General features: G+C 38.7%; 2 protein-coding genes across 2 annotated transcripts; both read left to right on the forward strand.

The window, feature by feature from the left end:
- Positions 1-63: 63 nt before the first annotated feature.
- LOC124433584 lies at positions 64-4,139 on the forward strand. Its single transcript, XM_046983716.1, has 5 exons — positions 64-245; positions 728-880; positions 1,784-1,882; positions 2,958-3,020; positions 3,407-4,139. Exons 1-5 carry the CDS (start codon positions 228-230, stop codon positions 3,833-3,835), a joined length of 762 nt encoding a protein of 253 aa, XP_046839672.1. The 5' UTR covers positions 64-227; the 3' UTR covers positions 3,836-4,139.
- Positions 3,982-18,063, forward strand: LOC124433260 (lymphoid-specific helicase-like). Its single transcript, XM_046986361.1, has 16 exons — positions 3,982-4,179; positions 5,345-5,539; positions 6,921-6,998; positions 7,548-7,649; positions 7,870-7,956; positions 8,470-8,652; positions 9,218-9,438; positions 9,962-10,087; positions 10,428-10,530; positions 11,564-11,719; positions 13,422-13,567; positions 14,592-14,829; positions 15,821-15,940; positions 16,741-16,857; positions 17,089-17,248; positions 17,550-18,063. Exons 1-16 carry the CDS (start codon positions 3,988-3,990, stop codon positions 17,801-17,803), a joined length of 2,478 nt encoding a protein of 825 aa, XP_046842317.1. The 5' UTR covers positions 3,982-3,987; the 3' UTR covers positions 17,804-18,063.
- The last annotated feature ends 449 nt before the right edge of the window (positions 18,064-18,512 follow it).

Here is an 18,512-nt window from a genome sequence, read left to right on the forward strand (position 1 = left end):
TCCCTCCTAGAAAGAAGCGCGAACTTTACGCGGGAAAATTTCTGTGGTCGTTAAAATAAAATGGCTGCAACAAACCTTGCATCTAAGCGGTAGCAAAAACCGACTTACACAATTGCTTTCTTGCAACGTTAAATATTGCTTCTCGAGGCTGAAATTTTTTGTTGTATCAAAGGTCTAAATATCCTATTGCATTCTGTGTTACTGTTTCGGAATCTGGGTGTCATAAAATGCCGATATTTTCAACGGTATGTTTATTATGTAATATGTTCATATGACGATTAAAGTCGCCTCGTGTACATCTTGCGTACGCTTTTACTAACGGTCGAAAATGAAATATGTCGAATAAGTTTGGTGCTGACCTACTCATAAGTTTATTTTGCGTTTGAAAACTGGAGTTAAGTGTGAGAAAGAATTAAAACGAGGAGCAAAACCATAAAACTATTCAAAAACCATGAACCCCTTACCTATGGCCAAGGGCTTTTCAACAACCCTGAAAGGCAGACGCTTTTAGTGTTGATTCGTTTTCGTGTTTCGCAATTTTTTGCTTCGCATGTTGATATTGTGTCGTGTGAAGTAACATTATCCTCTGAAGCTGTGTAAAAGATTGGAGATCCTCAGAAAATTGAACCACACGTACAGACAAACTGACCTTTTGTTCACAAGCCATCACCTTACCCAAAGCAAAAACATAGGTCAAACAATTTCTTTTTACGTTCTTAATTGACAGATGTACAATCTCATTGTGGGTGGCAGCAAGTCTCCGTCCAGATGTCTGGATGAAAATGACAGCTGTAGCCTCAGCAGGAAAGCAAAGGCCTCGCCTGGTAACTCGTCCGTACTCAAAAAACTGAACAGGAAGCAAGGAGATGCACTTCTTATGGTACACCATGTTGCTGTCTTATGCATGAACTCGGTTTTCAATCTTGGTTGCTTGCACAGCATTGTCTTTAATTGTTGTCACTAGAAATTCCATAAAACATTTATCATGTTTTGATATGTGATAAAATTCCACTGTAGATATAAGCTTTTGTGGTTGGCATTTTTCTTTCTCTGCAGAGACTTGATACTGTGTAGAACACCGTTAGGATAGGTTGGGATTAAGTAAATTGCATAGTCATTTGTGTGACTGTCACGAGGCTTTGCTTAATGCAGACCTGTTTATTCGTCAACAACGTTCATTTATGTTGACCTGTGGTGGATCTATTGATGAATTTATGTACTACTGAATAATTGAATATGAATTGAAATAAATTACTGCATCACATTCTTGCATATATTTTCATTAAACCATAGAGGCAGGTTCATTGGTGTGATTTTTTTCTTTAGAAATTCATAGCCATTTGTTTTTGTTCTAAATGTAATTTGAATTTAAAATTCAGCAACTGTACATTTTTTTACTAATGCTGGAATGGCTACTGGACCTGTGGGACTTCTATGCAAAATGTCTGATTTTGTGATGGAGAACCCTAGCAATTTCTCTTGTTTCTATCAATTTTACCCCAGTCTCCCAGGAACTATGCAGCTGTAATATTTCCTCAAGGGTTGAGAGGGATAGGGGTGTGGATATCCAGGAAACATTAGCATCCCCTCAAGGAATTTTTCCCTCCTTCAAGGCCAGTTGACATGCAGTCAGGGTTAATTTAATGTTAGTACGTTAAGTTTGGTGTTAGTGGGGTTGTAGCTAGGGTTGAGAGAACTTGGCTAGTTCTCGGAGAATGGGACAAATTTCCTGATGCGTTCTAATTTTCATGTCTGGAATTAATTTACCAAATTCTTATTTAAGGAGACCAACAAGTTTGCCTACGAGAAAGGGACGCCATCTTCTTCCAGCAAGAAACGTGAACGAAGTACATCTGAAGAACGCGACATCAATGACGAAAATGTAATTTTTCCTCCTATTTGACTTTTATTTTCTATACACCTTTTGCCTGCATACTTAGCTCATGCGCAATGCCATACACTAAACAGATTAACTACATTCAAGAAATGAAAGACATTTACTTTGTTTGCACAAGCCCAAGAGTGTCAGCTAAGCCGGTGCGAACACGAAAGACATCGTTTATTTCTTTTATAAAATAACAATAATGCGAAACAGGCAAATTTAAAACTCTCTTAATAAACTCTCTTTGATTGATTGATTGTCCTCATTCGTTAATTTCAGTTTGGTTTGCACAGTCTGATGCAAACACAGCTACGTAAGACATGTGTAATCAGCACATTTGCAAAATTGTTGTTATTTTGTAAATGAAAATAGTGACCGAAATATTTAATTACCAGAACTAAAATTCTCGGCTGGCTACGCCACGACTTCTTCCTTCCTTCTAAACATTTCTGGGTCACGGATACTCCGTAGAGGAATATCTGCGAGTCACTGCTATAATGGTTTGAGGAATCAACCTTCTGGGCGCGCTCGAAGTATATAGTAAATTATAATATATAACAGAACTGAATTGTTTGACCTCCTCGTACACTGAATCTGGTTTCTGAATGGTTTTGTCTTTTGAAATGATTTTTCTTTAGCAATTTTTCTCAAAATACGCTGCTTTAAATTTTCAGTTAACGAATTTGTTAGATTAACATCTTTCTTGTCTGCCATGTAAAATTTTGCGTATTGGCGAGTCGTCTAATTGAGTAGCTACATACCTTTGATTTCTAGTTTCGACCGTCGTGTAGTGGTTGTGTGCAAATCGTACCTTATAATATCTAGAGAGTGAAAAGAGATATGCATAAACTTTTTCTGAGTATACTATGTTTTTTTAAAGTTCTGTTAAATGAAAATATAATTTAAACTGTAAAATTTTCGAGTCATATGTCTTTTTCTGTACGTTCATTACTGTGTTAAAGAAACCGTTTTTTACAAGGTATTATCATTAAAAAGTCTTTATTTCTACTTTAGTGGCAATGATATTTACATTAAACGTTGTTATATTTATAGCTAATGATCTTTGATTGTTTAGTCTGGAACGACGAAAAGAAGGCGTGTAAATGTATCAAAGGGAGACGACTTCGAGGAGGCTGCGGTACGTATGTTTGTCTTGCATTATCATGTTGGTTTTAGTATGTAAATATAGTCGCTTGTTGCATCCCATTTCAAGAGCGGATCCGGGATTTCATTGAGGGAGGGGTGATTTGGGTGAATCATTTGGAAGTTTCGTAATGGAATAACGTTTTCATTAACTAGCTATAAAATCATCCGAGCTCGAGTAGGGTTGCGCATCCAATGCGCCCTACCTCTGGATCCTGGATCTACCTACCTATCCACTTATGTATCTATCTACCTACCAATATCAAAATATTACAATTCTCGTTGCAAAACAAAGCATTTTAAGCGCTCGTTTTCCCCCTAAAATAATTTTGAATAAATAGCCGTATACAACGTATTACGTTTTTCCGTAATTCATTTTAGAGTTTCCTTTCCACTATTGTCGACAAAGTGTCGAACACAACGGCATTCATTTCAAAAACTGAAACCAATACGACTGCTTCAGATAACTCGGGTGGCGAATCGATCGTTTCTGCGAATGAAGTCAAGGAGGACCACGTTCCTGTAGATGATCCATCACTTTCAAAAACCGAAAGAACAAACAATGGCATTTTCGCAAATGCCGATGACATGGGATTGAGCATGCGTGAAACACGCGATACTTATAGCGATGCTCGTGGTGATCATGAGCCGTTACGATCTTCTGAAGATTCGTTTGTTTCCGCTTCGTCTGCGGAAATAGCGACGACATCAAAGATGTCGATGACAACTCGACTTCGGCCACTCGTCACAGCGAAAATTCTTCCATGCACGAAAATGAAACGATGGCGGCCGACGACTTTTCATCAATAAACAGTAAGATCTCGGATCACAGTCCTGGCGATATCCTCATACCTAAAGTCGATTGCCTTTCTAATCTTACTGATGAGGGAAAATCTCAGAAATCGCCTCAAGGGAATCAGCTCGTTCCCAACCTCCTTTTGGAGGATGATAAACAACTAGGGATGTCGGAAGAGGAGAATTGTGACGAACAAGTGGTACATGAAAGGCAACAGAAAAATGAATCGGAAGAAGACAAGGAGAGAAAACTTGTTGCTCAACAGATATCTGATGGCGTTCTAACAGATTCCATGTTAAGAGAGGAGAACAAACTGAAGAAGGAAAATTTGAAAGAAGAAAGGGAAATCGTCGATAAGGTATACTTTAAGTCGCTTCATGCAAACCAGCTCTATACAGGAGGTGTTGAGCCTCCCCAATAATTTTGAGAAAGTTAAAATCGTGCAACGAATACCGCAGATCATGCCTATAAAACGGAACTGTCAGATCAATTAATGACTATATGACAGTTATCACTTCTATACTGTTTATGATCTTAAACTTTCACGACTTTTATTTTGACAAACCTCGTGCCTTGAGGACGAGCCCCACCCCACCCCACCCCATAATATTTCAAAAAGTCCGTTTGGGGGTCCGCCATTGTTTAAATCTGTGTCCGATTTCTGTATCCATGTCACTCCTTCAGCGGCGTAGGAAAGAAGTAAAATTTGAGGAGGAACAATCCAGCATCATAGGTGGTAGAGGGCAAAAATTATACATAGTAAATATAGTAAAGTCACAACTTTTACAAACGTAGTATGTGTATATGTGGCAAACTGTGTCAATGGGACTTCACAACATAACACGGCAAGTATTTGACAATGCCAAATAACTTGTATTATATTTGTGACAAATTTTTGGAGAGGTCACCCCCTACTTTTGTTATTGAGGGGCGTGCCCTGCGTTACATACTAGATCTACACCCGCTCTCTCGTGTTGTATGCGTGTCCGTTACCAGTGACAAAGCCACCCCGATCTTTTACTCCTACGGTGCAAATTTTTCAACAAAATTATTATTCATCTCGTTAGAAGATTCATTCCTTTCTTTGTTTTTCCAACGATTAAACTGGAAAATATTGGTATTATGCGAGTAAAAAAACGGAATGAGCTCCCTACTCCCTATAACATGCTGTATCCGTTGCTGTAACTCTGCCGGCACTATTTACTGCGTCCATTGTTGTAAGATCCGCGAGTGCTGTCCTTTTTGAACCGTGTTCATCCCCGCTCTTATGCCTTGTTCCTCTATATCCCTTGAGGAACCCTAACCTTAACCCTAACCCTATAACATGCTGTATCTGTTGCTGTAAGTCTGCCGGCACTATTTACTGCGTCCATTGTTGTAAGATCCGTGAGTGCTGTCCTTTTTGTACCGTGTTCATCCCCGCTCTTATGACTTGTTCCTCTATATCCCTTGAGCCGATCCCGTCTGTCTCCATAAGATACAGCTTGACATCACGCATTTATCGTAATGATTTATCACAACAGGCAATGACCGAGTATGATTCAACCGTGGAAGAGCAGCGATACGCCAGACTACAGCATTTGTTGAAGAAGTCCGATGTGTACTCCGCATTCCTTCTTCAACGCATCGAAGAACAAAAACAAGAGAACAAAAAGAAACGACTTCGTGAAGCGAAGAAAGCTGAGAAGACACAGAAAGAGGTTTCATCACCACAAGCTGTAAGTTCTCCTTTTCTATGACAAACGCGGGATGTTTTTAAAGTGCCAAGTCAACAGGCAACAACAACATTAACAAACGCTTGCAACACGCGTAGTGCACTCTGATCTGAACTTTGTCCGTATAATTCGCCGTTTTATTTGTTTTGCTGTTGCGCATAGAAACGCTTAAAGAAGTAATGGAGAAAACAGGAGCTCGCATTTCTCAAAAAACTGGGGAATGGGGAACTGCGTTCTGGGACCGATTGTTGTAGTACCCATATTTCACAGAAAAGCTCAAAATTTTAGCCGAACCTACTTTCTACGCCTCTATCAGTTTGCGGACCGAATATTTATACATAGTTCACAAAAACTGGGGTGTTACACCCCCATGAAAGAAAACTACACGATCACGTGAAGTGCTTGGAACGCCCAATCAACGAAAAATATATCCCCCCCTAATCTATGTGTCGAGTGACGATCGACTTCGTTTTATCTTTCGTATCCGGAGTCAGTTCAAACAATCATTACCACTCTGAAAACTAAAAAAGGCCATTTTGAAATAAATGGCTTGAAACATGTGAAATTCGTTTCATGATCGTAGATTTTGATGACTACCAATGAAATCGAAAATGTTAGCCAACATTTCCAAATCCCCAGCAGTTCTTTCCAGGACTTCATTGAGGTGGACGATCTACAACTACGAACATGTAAAGGCATTTTAGACTCCACAAAACATCAATGACCATAATGGAGCAATAATTTCATCATGTTTTTCCCATTTAGAACCATGTTCTTTTTTCGTTTGTTATGAAAGCGTATTTCGGAAAGCGCATCAATCTCGTGTTCTAGTGTTTGAACAGAACAAGAGGCGCTCGCATAGCATCTCGAATACAGGAGTCACTTATGAAGCGAATTTCGACATTCAATAATTTTTTCAATGTTACAATATTTATAACACCGTGATATTTTTTAAAAGCCGGAACTGTAAAATACTTAAAAAACTCTTCGCAATTGCAAGATCAAATTTGATGTTTTGCTGTTCTTACAGATAATTCAATACTTCATTGTAAATATTGAAAAGGCTATTACAAATTTTATACTAGTTCAATGACAATTACATGAACAATTAAAAAGACACCACAATAGGTGTTTATAAAGTGAATGGCGTAAAGTTGATATTCGTTTATCATCTACATGTTTGCCACGGGCGTGGATCCAACGTTACACTAGGGGACCATATTAGTATATTTCCCTTTGCCCAGCTAATTTCTTTTGAAAACGATATCGTTGCTAGAGGTACGCCTCTTTGTTTGAAGGATTCGAAAGCTGTTGGGACGTATATGCTCCAATTTTCGTGTAAAGAAAGTTGTTTTTTTCTTGTGAACATTTCAATCGTTCATAGGTTCCTGAATCAAAACGCTCCCGTCGAGATAAGAAGGCGTCCAGTGAATATAACTTCAGCGATTACTTGGATACTGAGGTAATTTGCGTGATCATCTTTCGTGTGATCATCGTATCAAATACTGATTGGTTTTCCAGAATCACGTGGTGTCAAACAAACATGGCCGCAACGTGTATTCATATATTGATAACCCATTGATATTGTGCCAACTATTTTTAGACAAATTTTTTTTTAAGTTTTTGTTCATTTATGAAAACGATTCCAGATGCAATAACTTTTAATGGGTTTTTCTTTAAAAAGTGTCGAACGAAACTTGTACAACTAATTTTGAATTGAATTAGTTCCATTCGTGCCGTAGAACGCCGTATCCTAGACTTGGTAAAATTTAAAGTTTGACTGCAACATACTGCACTATATCGGATCATGTAACAGCTTTGCCAAACTTACGAAGCTAGCAAATTTTGTCTCTTTTCATAACGCTTGTGAAGGTTATCGGCCATCCGATATATAGTGAAGGCTATCGGCCATCCGAAATATGGCGCTTTCTGATGTCCAAATGCAAATAACGACCTTTTTACCAAAAGGATTTGAGGCACTTTTTATTAGTTCAATTCTTTCTTTACGCAGGCGCTAAAAAAGAGCAGTGCAGAGTCCATGTGTGCACCAAATAAAGAAGTAAACAAGAACCTCGCCGTTAGCCACGACTCAACAGAATGCGCTAGTTCTGAGGTATGCCACCACAACTATAACGAGACTGTGGAGTCGATGGCGCTTGAGTGGGCTTGGTTGGGCGTTGTGGTAGACGGGTAGTACTGACCGGTTCTTCAATGTGTCTGTTTTGGGGCGTCTGGATGTCGCGGATGTGATTTTATTTGGGGAAAAATCCTATTGTTGCTTCACCAGTCGATTTATAAAGGGCATATTTAGAAAAGAATTTCTTTGACGTCAGGTACCGAAGAAAGGTTTTGTAAAACCGAAGTTGTTGACCGGTGGAGAATTGCGAGATTATCAAGAAGAAGGTGTCGAATGGCTGAAGGTAGGCGTGATTTTTATTGCGCGAACTCATTGATAATTTTACATTGATACCGCACGCATTCTAAAAAATTTCATGCGCGCGTTACTTTGGTTTTAACAACTTCGGATAACCTCAATCGGCCGCTGGCCCTCCAAATGGTATGATAAATTTCGATGAACATTTTTGCAGTTTCTAATCAAGATGTACCAACACAATAAATGTTATCACCATCAAAATGATTATATTTATGACTTTTATCTGTCTTCATGTAACATCAAACGTATGTACGTTGTCATATACAGTGAATCATGTTTTTTTGAATGGGCTATACTTCCAGTTTCAGCGCCAGCTTAAGTCGATCAAACATAAATAATTGCTTTACAACGAGGGGGAAATTTTTACCAGTTAATACGACCACTAGCCTTCCTTCAAGGCAGTGGCGTAAAATAAGACCATCTACAGTAGCCTTCTTTCATGACCACCGCTCGAGAACCTCTTCGTCGTGCAAAATTTATGTGCATTCTATTCGCGTAGGTGTTGTTCGAGAACGGCGTGAATGGCATTCTCGCTGATGAAATGGGCCTGGGCAAGACAGTTCAATGCATTGCTTTGTTGGCCCATCTCGTGGAATGGGGTGTTCGAGGTCCGTTTCTCGTCGTTGCTCCGTTATCAACGTTACCGAACTGGCTTTCGGAGTTCAAACGCTTCACTCCCAATGTAAGCGAACAACAGCAAAAGACATTTTCTCGAAGTTTTTGTTTGTGGGTTTTTATTAAAAGAAGAGCAACTTAACGCTTTACCTGTCAGTCTTTATACGTACACGAAAACATGTGACTTGGACGAGATTTGAATTCGCACCGTCGGGTACTAGTCCGCCGCTCTACCTGTTGAGCTAACAAGCCCACAGTACGAGATACGTTATTATGATGTTTCTCTGATGATGTCTTTGGAATAAAGTCGAAACATGGTGCCGTCCAGAAACTGCTATCGTGGCGAAAATATCTCGTCCTTACGCAGTTTAAAAGAGATTTTACTCGTCTCCGATCCCTGTGTGCTTGCTAGCTCAAAACTGCATAACTCAGAAGTGACTACGTAAGCTTCCCAAGTTGTTTGGGGAGGACAGAGCAGGTACCCCTGAACAGAATTTTCTAATTTCTCAATTTAATAGAGAACGACTATCGGTTCTTGAAACGATGTTTTCTATATAATTCACGAAAACTAATCACCCCCCCCTACCCTTACCAATGCTTGTCCCTGACTGAAATACATGGAATATTTGTAGTTGTTTGCCTCCATCTATCATGGTACACCAGACGAAAGGGCGATCATGAGAAAGAAGTTCAATAAAATATACGGAGTGAAACCATACAGAGCGATGCCAGTGATCATCACATCTTACAGCATCGTTATCAACGACAGCAGACATCTCATGAAATACAACTGGAAATACCTGATTGTCGATGAGGGACACCGAATCAAAGATTTTAACTGTAAATTGATACGGTGAGTGTCCATGTGAGCATTAACTATGCCGGCTTTTCAGTAGCAAAATACGCGCGCTAACAGTGGCGGTGCTATGGGTGGACTGGGGTTGGACGGACGTGTTCACCCTTTTATTTTGAACGATTGTTTGATTTGTTTAAATCGACGAAGAAAACATTTAAAGAAGGGGAGGGATGGTGAAAAAATCCATAATTATTTCCAGATATGACTTTAAGACGGCACATTTCGTACTGATTGCTCGCCGAGGGAGAGTTTTTTCGATTCAGTTGATGATATGTTGCTGTGCTGATTGCTATGACGAATATGTTGTAAGGTGCTAACAGTGATCTTACCTGAGGTGTTAAAGAACACTTTTGCGAAAGTTCCATTCAATGTTAAATGTTCATTCTACTTTTTCATCAAAGGAACTTTTTCGCTCCCAATAACGTCATCCATGAAAAAAAACCCCAGATATAATATGTATACTTCAGTTTGTATTTGCGTGCCACGCTCAACTCACTCAATGTCTATTTTTTTTCTAAAGCGAACTTAAGTTATTGCCGTCGGCCAATCGACTATTGCTGACTGGCACACCACTTCAAAACAATCTGGCTGAACTGTGGTCGCTCTTGAATTTCTTACTGCCAGATATATTTAACGATCTCGAAAGGTAAACGGAGACATGCTAGTTATCCATCTTTTATTGGACACAAATATGTGTACGTTCATGCAAGAGTGCATCACTCAACACAAATTCTTCGTGAAGTGATAATTTCTCCGAGAATTATTTTGATTAATTTGACATTGAAATGGTCGATGCTATTGGTATTGAAATTGTATGAAATACGAAGACCTTTGTTCCTGTGATTCTTTACAGTTAATGAAATTGTATAAGTTTTAAGAGTTTCCAAATTAGCTTCCAAGATTTTTGATAGTGTCTTAACTGCACTTAAAGAGTGCTAAGGCATCGTTAAAAATGCTAAAGTACTTGTTCTCCTTTACTTCTACAGTTTTCAAGCGTGGTTTGACTTCAGCGCCATTTCTCAGAGCGATGGCGATCGGAAGATCATTGCCCAGGAGCGGGAACATCACGTTTTGGAACGGCTGCATTCGGTAAGATACGGTCATTTTGTTGCCTGAGCCACGCAATTCGAGCGCGATTGAGTAAATTCCGAGTTTCAATCCTCGACTCCGGTGGTAGCTATATAGGTATCTACAATCGAACTTTACTGCTAGCTCAATGCTTTACCTATCACTACTTTCTTACTATCTTTAACGTATTTTCATCATGTCAGCCGAGTAAGGTCTTGTTTGGTCTATTTTCCTCGCTACAAGAACCAGCTTACAACTACTTTGTATTATTATTCACTATGTGAGCATTCTCGGCTGTGATTGGTCAACTACCTGCAGATAATTCTCGATATCTGCAACTATGACGTCATACCTACAGATAATGGTTTCTACAAATATGGATCCCATTAAAAGCCGGTTTTGAAAAAAATCAAAACAACGAAGTTCACCACAGTTTCTAAGAACGATACGCAAAAGCTTTTGAGCAAAACAGAAGTCGAAAACACTAAAAAGCGACGAAGCTTGTTTGAACTTATTTACAGCTTATTTAAACGAGAAGAACTTGAAGAAACCGTTTTGTTTCAGCGACAAATTAGCGAAGGTTTGAAAATGTTTTACATTTATCAGTTTTGATTATATTTCAGTTAGTTGAGGTGAATAGTAAAGCAATTATTGAATTTGTTTTTCGCGTGATATCAAGAATTATTCAGACCTCGGCAGATAACATTGACCTCGGTCTGAATAATTGTTGATATCAAGCTCAACCTCATCCAATAATTGCTTATGATTATAACGTAGAGACTATCACGTTACTATCTTTTCTACCCAAGTCATTTTTGCAATTTTGAGAAAAGGAAGAAAGAATTAACATAATTTTAAAAAGCAGTCAATGATTTTTATCAAGCATCATACTTTGAACATTTATTGAGTCGTTTTAAATTGGTAAATTGTCTTTCACCCGTAAATACAGAACACGCTTGTCGCGGCAAAATTGTAGTTTTAGGCAAAGATACATAAAGTTGAAAAAATACGACTTAGGTAATTACGTGTTGATTTGCTTTTTGTATGCGAACAGATTCTGACTCCATTTCTTCTGCGTCGTCTGAAGACCGATGTAAGCCTCGACATTCCCCTCAAAAAAGAAGTGTTTGTTTACGCTCCTCTGACACAACTACAAAAGGTCTGGTATCGACGGGCTCTCGACAGAATTGAACTTTTGAATTATGTGGCGGTAAGTACCAATCCCCTTCTATAAGCCGAGGGCAAAATGCATTGTTTGACTTATGCTTGTTTTTGAAGTGCAACAAAATATCGTTCAAGTTTGTTTTTATGACGTAACTTGTGCTTTTCTTTATAAATGTAATAGTCCAACACGATATAGTTTTTAAAAGTCTTCACGACTATAAATTAGAAATACAGAAAGGGGTTGTATCCCAATTATGTAAAATTTTTTTTGTTATGGAAAATGTGTTCAAATGCATAAATTATAGTTTTTTGATGATTAAATTATAGTCTTTTTCAATTTATTAGACTATTAAATTATAGTCTTTTTCAATTTATAAAAGTCTTCACGACTATAAATTAGAAATACAGATAAAAGGTTTTTAAAAAGGTTTTTGAAAGTTTTTTAAAAATTTACACGAGACTTTAAATGAATTATATTCATAATGAAAATCCGCTTTCCGCCTGGCAAATTCCACCTGGTGAGCTTGAGCAACTTGTGCTATTGTAATCACCACACCCCCCAGTTTCGACAAATTACCGATCACGGATAAACAAAACTAGCGAATATCATGCTATGCCGCATTCAATCCGGTGACTTTAAGACATCTGGTGCGATAGAGAAGTCGCTATCTTAAATCGTAGGAAAAGAGGCAACATGTTTTGAAGACAAACGTAAGGGCTAAAAACAGTAGATTTGATTAGTTTTAGTTCTTTGTGTGTCGAAGGCCAAAGAAACTAAAATGCGTGTAGTTAGTGAGTTTTTTTCACAAGACCCCACTTCCCATTGCTCGAAACCAACAATTTCCTCTTCCATTGTGTAGAAATGAACATCAATTTCAACTTTCATTGTGTGAAAATCAACATCGATTTCTGCCCCCATTGTACGAAAACGAACACCAATTTCCACCCCATTGTTTCAATAACAATTTCAAACATCAAATTTCATGCGCTTATCGTGTAAAAATGAACATCGATTGTTGCACTCATTGTGTAAAAATAAACTTTCAATTTCAACCTAACTTATCTTAAAACGAATATCAATTTTCACCCGAATTACATTCATAAGAATTTCCTCGTCAGGTTTTCCTACACAATCTTCCATATTTTTAACACTTTTTTCTGGCGAATTTTATCACAACTGTTTTTTATAGGTCACATATTTTTTTTTAAATCGTGCACATGATAAAAGCGCCTTGTTTTAACTTAAAATTCTTTCACTGTCATATGTCAAGGAGTTGCTATGGAGGTGGCCGATATATAAGGAGTAAAGCAAAAGATTTTTGTTAAGAATAAGTACATACGTAAACAAACTAACATTGCTGCGATTTACCTTCAGTGAACTACTAAAGGTCAAACATATATTGAATTCCTATTTGTTTAACAAACATTTGTATTTCGTTGGCAATACGTGTTTTTCACTTATCGCATCGGTGGAAACGAAATACTCCTCAGTAAACAAGAAATTTTCACGTCCTTCACTTCCCGTCTGCTGAAGCAAAATAAGTTGACAACACGACGGCATCCTCGACCCAGTTCTCATCAACATTCAGACGAGCTTGTAGATGTCGCGTTGCGTTTGCTAAACCTGCCTAATAAGCAGTCAAAGACCGACTTTGACTGAATTAAAATGAAGTTGGCCAGGAACGTTTACGCCATTGCTTTGAGCCAGGGGCTCGATAATTCAACTTTATTTTCTGTTTTTCAAACAGCCTAAGAAAGAAACACCGCAATCCTATTCAGCTACCGGTCGAGCGCGGCGACGTTGTACTTCAATGAAAACAGATTACAGTGTCTTTGACAGGGATGATTTAGACTACGAACAATTTGTAAATGTCCAATCGGAACAAGAAAACAGGTATTCCTCCATATCGTTTTTACGCCTTTTATATGCGGGAGGGGGGAGGGGACAGATGTTTCAGCGATAACTCGTGGAAATCAATTCTAAATTGAATTGTGTGAACGGCAGGAGTTTCGAACTTGTAAAGTGGACAATTTCGAACTTATTTTCTAAGCTGTTTTCCTTACAAAATGCGTGTATAGTTACCTTATTTATCGAAAAAATAGCAACTCTTTCGATTGGGCCTACTGCTGAACACAACGCTCGTGCGCTATTTTACGCCTCAGCGTTTATCATCATCATTGATTTATTGTCATGCATAACCAAAAAGCATTGTGGGATTACCCTTCGTCTAAAATTAGAACGGCAAAGCGTGCTTGTTGAAATTTCGACGATTTTTTTTACAAACCCCGAGCACAGATTTCTCCAAAATTTCAGCTTTTTTATGTTAGAAATTTTTGTTTTAATGTATAAATTCAAAAAATACGAAAAGCTTTTTGATGACCCGCCCTACAATTCTTTAATTTAAAGTCTTGAAAAATAATATTTTCATAAATGTCGTACAAAAGGCTTGTGACGTCACAAGATGTGTGTTACTTTTATGACGAGTAACCCAGTGACGTCACAAGTTATCGGCATATTTTGCTTGTATAACGAGCTACCATACACAACAAAAGCCTCTCCTTTTCAATACGATTTTAATTTTGCGGCCGTGGAAGATATAAGTGTAAAGTCCAAACTTTTTCTTCGGTGGATATTCAACTAAACGCATTTTTTAAATTGAACGCATCTATCGATCACAAGTTAAAATTGTTTGATAGAAACAATCGAGCTGTCTGTGCGTTTCATCCTCAGGCCCGAGAGCAAAATCCCCTTTCTTGGCAGGCTTGAACAGAAGATTTGCATGAAAATATGAGGGTCGTAAGTCAATATGAGGATAACCGAATGCATGAATAAACCCCCACATTTAACGTTCCAGGAACGACCCTGGTCGTTTGGTTAAGTTTCCAATGAGTGCACGTATCGTGTTGTCGTTGTCTAGGAAACGGGCATTAAGACAGAAGGCACTTGCAACGCCCGATCCTTCATTCGAAAGAAACATCAAAGTTCTTAACCTGTACGTGTTGTTGAGAAAGGTGTGCATGCATCCATATCTACTCGAGTATCCCATCGATCCTGAGACGCAGGACTATCGTATGGACGAGGAACTGATTACATCCTCCGGTAAAACACTACTGCTCGATCAAATGTTGCCCGAATTGAAAAGGCGAGGTCATAAGGTATGTTGGAGATATTATAGCCCGTGATCTGCGTATTGGCCGAAATTTTCTAATTACGATTGGGGCAAGCCGCCATTTTGAATGGTGGCAAAACTGACGATATTTACAACTAAAATCCGCTTCTTCTACGTCGATGTACAGTTGCAGAGTTGTTAGTCTAGGTTTGGTTTTTTTTGAGATTGGGTTATTAATTTCTTTTTAACTTATTTTTTACTGAAAGTTTTGCTTTTTGCCATCTTGCAAGATTGCGTCCTTACCTCACCTTGGCACGGTAGTTAGACATCTAGGGGCTTGGGTTCTAAGTTATATTTACGATAAAATATTTGTACAACGATCTGTATAAAAAAACGGCTAAATATTATCGATGTTAATAAATATCGATCATTAATTATTTCAACCACATGCATCTAATCTCACTAATCCGGTCAATAATATCATGCAAAGCAATCTCGAAGTATGAGCTTCTTGAACTATCTCTCCGCAATTCATCAAAATAACGAAGAACTTTCCTGCAGAGAGTTCTTCGTAATTTCGGATAACATTGTTTGAAAGACCATTCGGCGAGGAAGATGCTCTGTACGAGAAAGATTTTCACATAAATTCAGTATTGGGTTTACCCAACTTAAGTTTGTCAAGCAGCCATGTGCATATGAAGATATACAGTTGCAAATTTGATGATAGTTTTTTTCTAATGTTTAATAGGATTGTTTTTTCAAACTTTAAGATGGCGTCCTTGCCTCATCATGACACGGTGCCAGGTGTTTCGGTTGTAAATCATTGCTTTCGCCTTGACACCGTAGTTGTATGTTCTATTTTATTGGGGAACGGGTTCTAAATCATTGCACTCGCCTTGACACGGTAGTTGTATGTCTATTGGGGAATGGGTTCTAAATCATTGCTCTCGCCTTGACACGGTAGTTGTATGTCTATTGGGGAATGGGTTGTAAATCCTTGGTTGATTTATGAGAATTCCTCTGAAATTTGTTGGCAGGTTTTGCTGTTCAGCCAATGGACAAAACAACTGGACATATTACAGGACATCTGTTACATACGCGACTATAAATATTCACGTATCGATGGAGACATGAAGTTTGCGGAAAGACAAATCCAGGTAAGTCTCGACACGATTAGCTAGGAGTGAATAGGAACTCCCAAATACTCGCTCATTCGAGAGGGGCAACCCCCCGTAATAATTTTGAAAAATCTCACACAAATGCCACAAATCACACCTGTAGTCATATCAAATAATGGCTATTTGGTAGACTTCTGTAGTGTACACGTCCCTGAAACGCATTAATTACCCTTGAGTTTTGTTATGTGTAGGATTCCTGAAAAAATAATTTGTGGAGATCTAAATTTTAAAAGTACTCTGGTAGGCATGCCTCAGAGTCTCCCTAGGATTTAAATGCCTTGGGAACGAGACCCCTCTTGCCAATATTTCATAAAGTGTCCGCCACTGCTTCGGTTGCTGCACTACCCGACCGTCCCTATAATCCAACCCCCTGTCAATATTTCATAAAGTGTCCGCCACTGCCTCGGTTGGTGCATTACCCGACCGTCCCTATAATCCACCCCTGCCAATATTTCATAAAGTGTCCGCCACTGCCTCGGTTGGTGCATTTCCCGACCGTCCCTATAATCCACCCCCTGCCAATATTTCATAAAGTGCCCGCTACTGCTTCGGTTGCTGCACTACCCGACCGTCCCTATAATGCAAACACATTTTCTTACGACGTAGAGAGCCGTAGGTAGGTGGTTTTCTTACCTATATATATGCATGTAAGAAAACCACCTGTAGAGCAGAGTGGTCAAATGGACCGATATCCAGAAAAACGTTAGTTGTTAGTTCACATCAATTGAGCAAACAATACTTTCTCCAATAATCCACTAACCGTTTTATCCTTTTTGCAGATCGAAAACTTCAATTCCGATCAGAACGTGTTCATTTTCCTCTTATCGACGCGCGCAGGAGGTCTGGGCTTAAATCTGACGGCCGCCGATACAGCGATCATATATGATAGTGATTGGGTAAATAAGTTTTGTCCTCTTGACTTTGGTGATTTTTCCCAATGCACGAGCAGCTTCGAACTGTACCGAACCTTGAAAAATATTAAAAGAGGTCTTCTATTTTTATCTCGTAAAAAATCGGCGAACGATATTTTGTAACGTCTTTCAATACTTGTCTTGTGACCAAAACCTCTTTTCAACAATGCGACGATAGATATGCTCGGAAAAGCTTGATTTTTCTCACATTTTCAGAATCCGCAAATGGACTTGCAAGCACAAGACAGATGTCATCGGATTGGTCAAACCAGACCCGTTATCGTGTACCGACTTATTACGGCAAATACTATCGACGAGAAGATTGTCGAAGTTGCTCGCGACAAGAGGAGATTGGAGAAGATGGTCATCCATAAAGGTAAGTTGCTGTAAAACATCATGCATGTACGCGGCACGTGACTTGCTCGTTCTACACCGTGAAGCCTGTTGCGAGCTTTGCGCATACCTCGCTAAAATTTTGTTTTACGCAAATGTTTACGTAAAGGTAGCATTCATGTTACGCATTCTTTTTCGTTGGTCAAATTTAAAAACGCCTTTTGAAAAATGGTTTTGTGAGAAAAAATCTAAACATTTTCACGAGAATACGAAATCGTGTGAACACATGAAATTTAGAAATTTCCTATGCTAGTGAATTGACGTAGCGCGTTGCATGATTATAGAGCGATTCAAAGGCATGCGCACTGACAAAGCGCTGTCGTCAAAGGAAATTATGCATCTCTTGCAATCGTGCGATCACAATGCTGCTATCAACTCCAAAGAAGTTAGCAGTAATGTCCTGTTGACGAAAGAACAACTGAACAAACTAATGGACCGCAGTGATATGGTTACGGATGGCAAATCGAAAGCAACTGCAGAGAACGTCGATGACGACGAAGACAAAGCTTTGTTCAAAGTCGTCAAAAGCGATGAATGATAACGGAAAAATGAAGAAAACCATAAATTACCGCATTCACGAGCAATTTTCTATAAAAAATTATAAAAATATCGCGACCAATATTGTTAAATTTACAAACGGTTTTAGTGATGTATAGGGAAATATATATATAAATGGGAGTTGTTCGATAAAGCACAACTTTGTGCTCGTGTTTTGCTTATTTAGCTATGTAAAATTCTTTGTTTGTGTTTTTATAATATTTGTAATAACCAAAATAAAAATCTTCATGTTTCGTTCAAGCGGACGTGTGGTTTGAAGTACGTAAAATAAGATAGATCAAGGCAGCTCTAGAACATAAAAATTTAATTTCAGTTTTGTCTACTTACTCTTCCTCTACGTACGCATGCATGGTTTTGTAAACTTTTCTGCATATATTTAAGCGATCAAGTAGAACTTCACAGTAATAATGGGTAATTCGTTAATTTTTTTGTTTCTCGCATATGTTGTGTGATTATCATCGTGCCCGTCAGTCATTTGCTAACCACAGCCATGAATCGAATGAAGTGTACAGTAAAAGCTTGCAACAAATGGAGGCCCTGCGAAGTGCAGGGTTGCTCAACTGGGGAGACTGGGGTAACCAATTTTGGTCTGTGGTCAGTGTGTAGACATTGAACTAAAATACATGGAACGCTACCTGAAGCAAATAATTGAAGCCAAAACTTACGCGTGTGAAGTGTTTGAGATTCTC

This window comes from Xenia sp. Carnegie-2017, unplaced genomic scaffold (assembly GCF_021976095.1).
Source record: "Xenia sp. Carnegie-2017 unplaced genomic scaffold, XeniaSp_v1 HiC_scaffold_1, whole genome shotgun sequence".
Lineage (NCBI taxonomy): Eukaryota > Metazoa > Cnidaria > Anthozoa > Malacalcyonacea > Xeniidae > Xenia > Xenia sp. Carnegie-2017.

Bases quoted from the DNA above. Each gene is read 5' to 3' on its own strand.
- LOC124433584 (XM_046983716.1), top strand. The intron at 881-1,783 runs GTACACCATGTT...TTCTTATTTAAG, and splicing joins AAGGAGATGCACTTCTTATG to GAGACCAACAAGTTTGCCTA. The intron at 1,883-2,957 runs GTAATTTTTCCT...TTGATTGTTTAG, and splicing joins GCGACATCAATGACGAAAAT to TCTGGAACGACGAAAAGAAG.
- LOC124433260 (XM_046986361.1), top strand. From the start codon at position 3,988: ATGTCGGAAGAGGAGAATTGTGACGAACAAGTGGTACATGAAAGGCAA. The intron at 15,941-16,740 runs GTAAGTCTCGAC...TCCTTTTTGCAG, and splicing joins TTGCGGAAAGACAAATCCAG to ATCGAAAACTTCAATTCCGA. The intron at 17,249-17,549 runs GTAAGTTGCTGT...GCATGATTATAG, and splicing joins GAAGATGGTCATCCATAAAG to AGCGATTCAAAGGCATGCGC.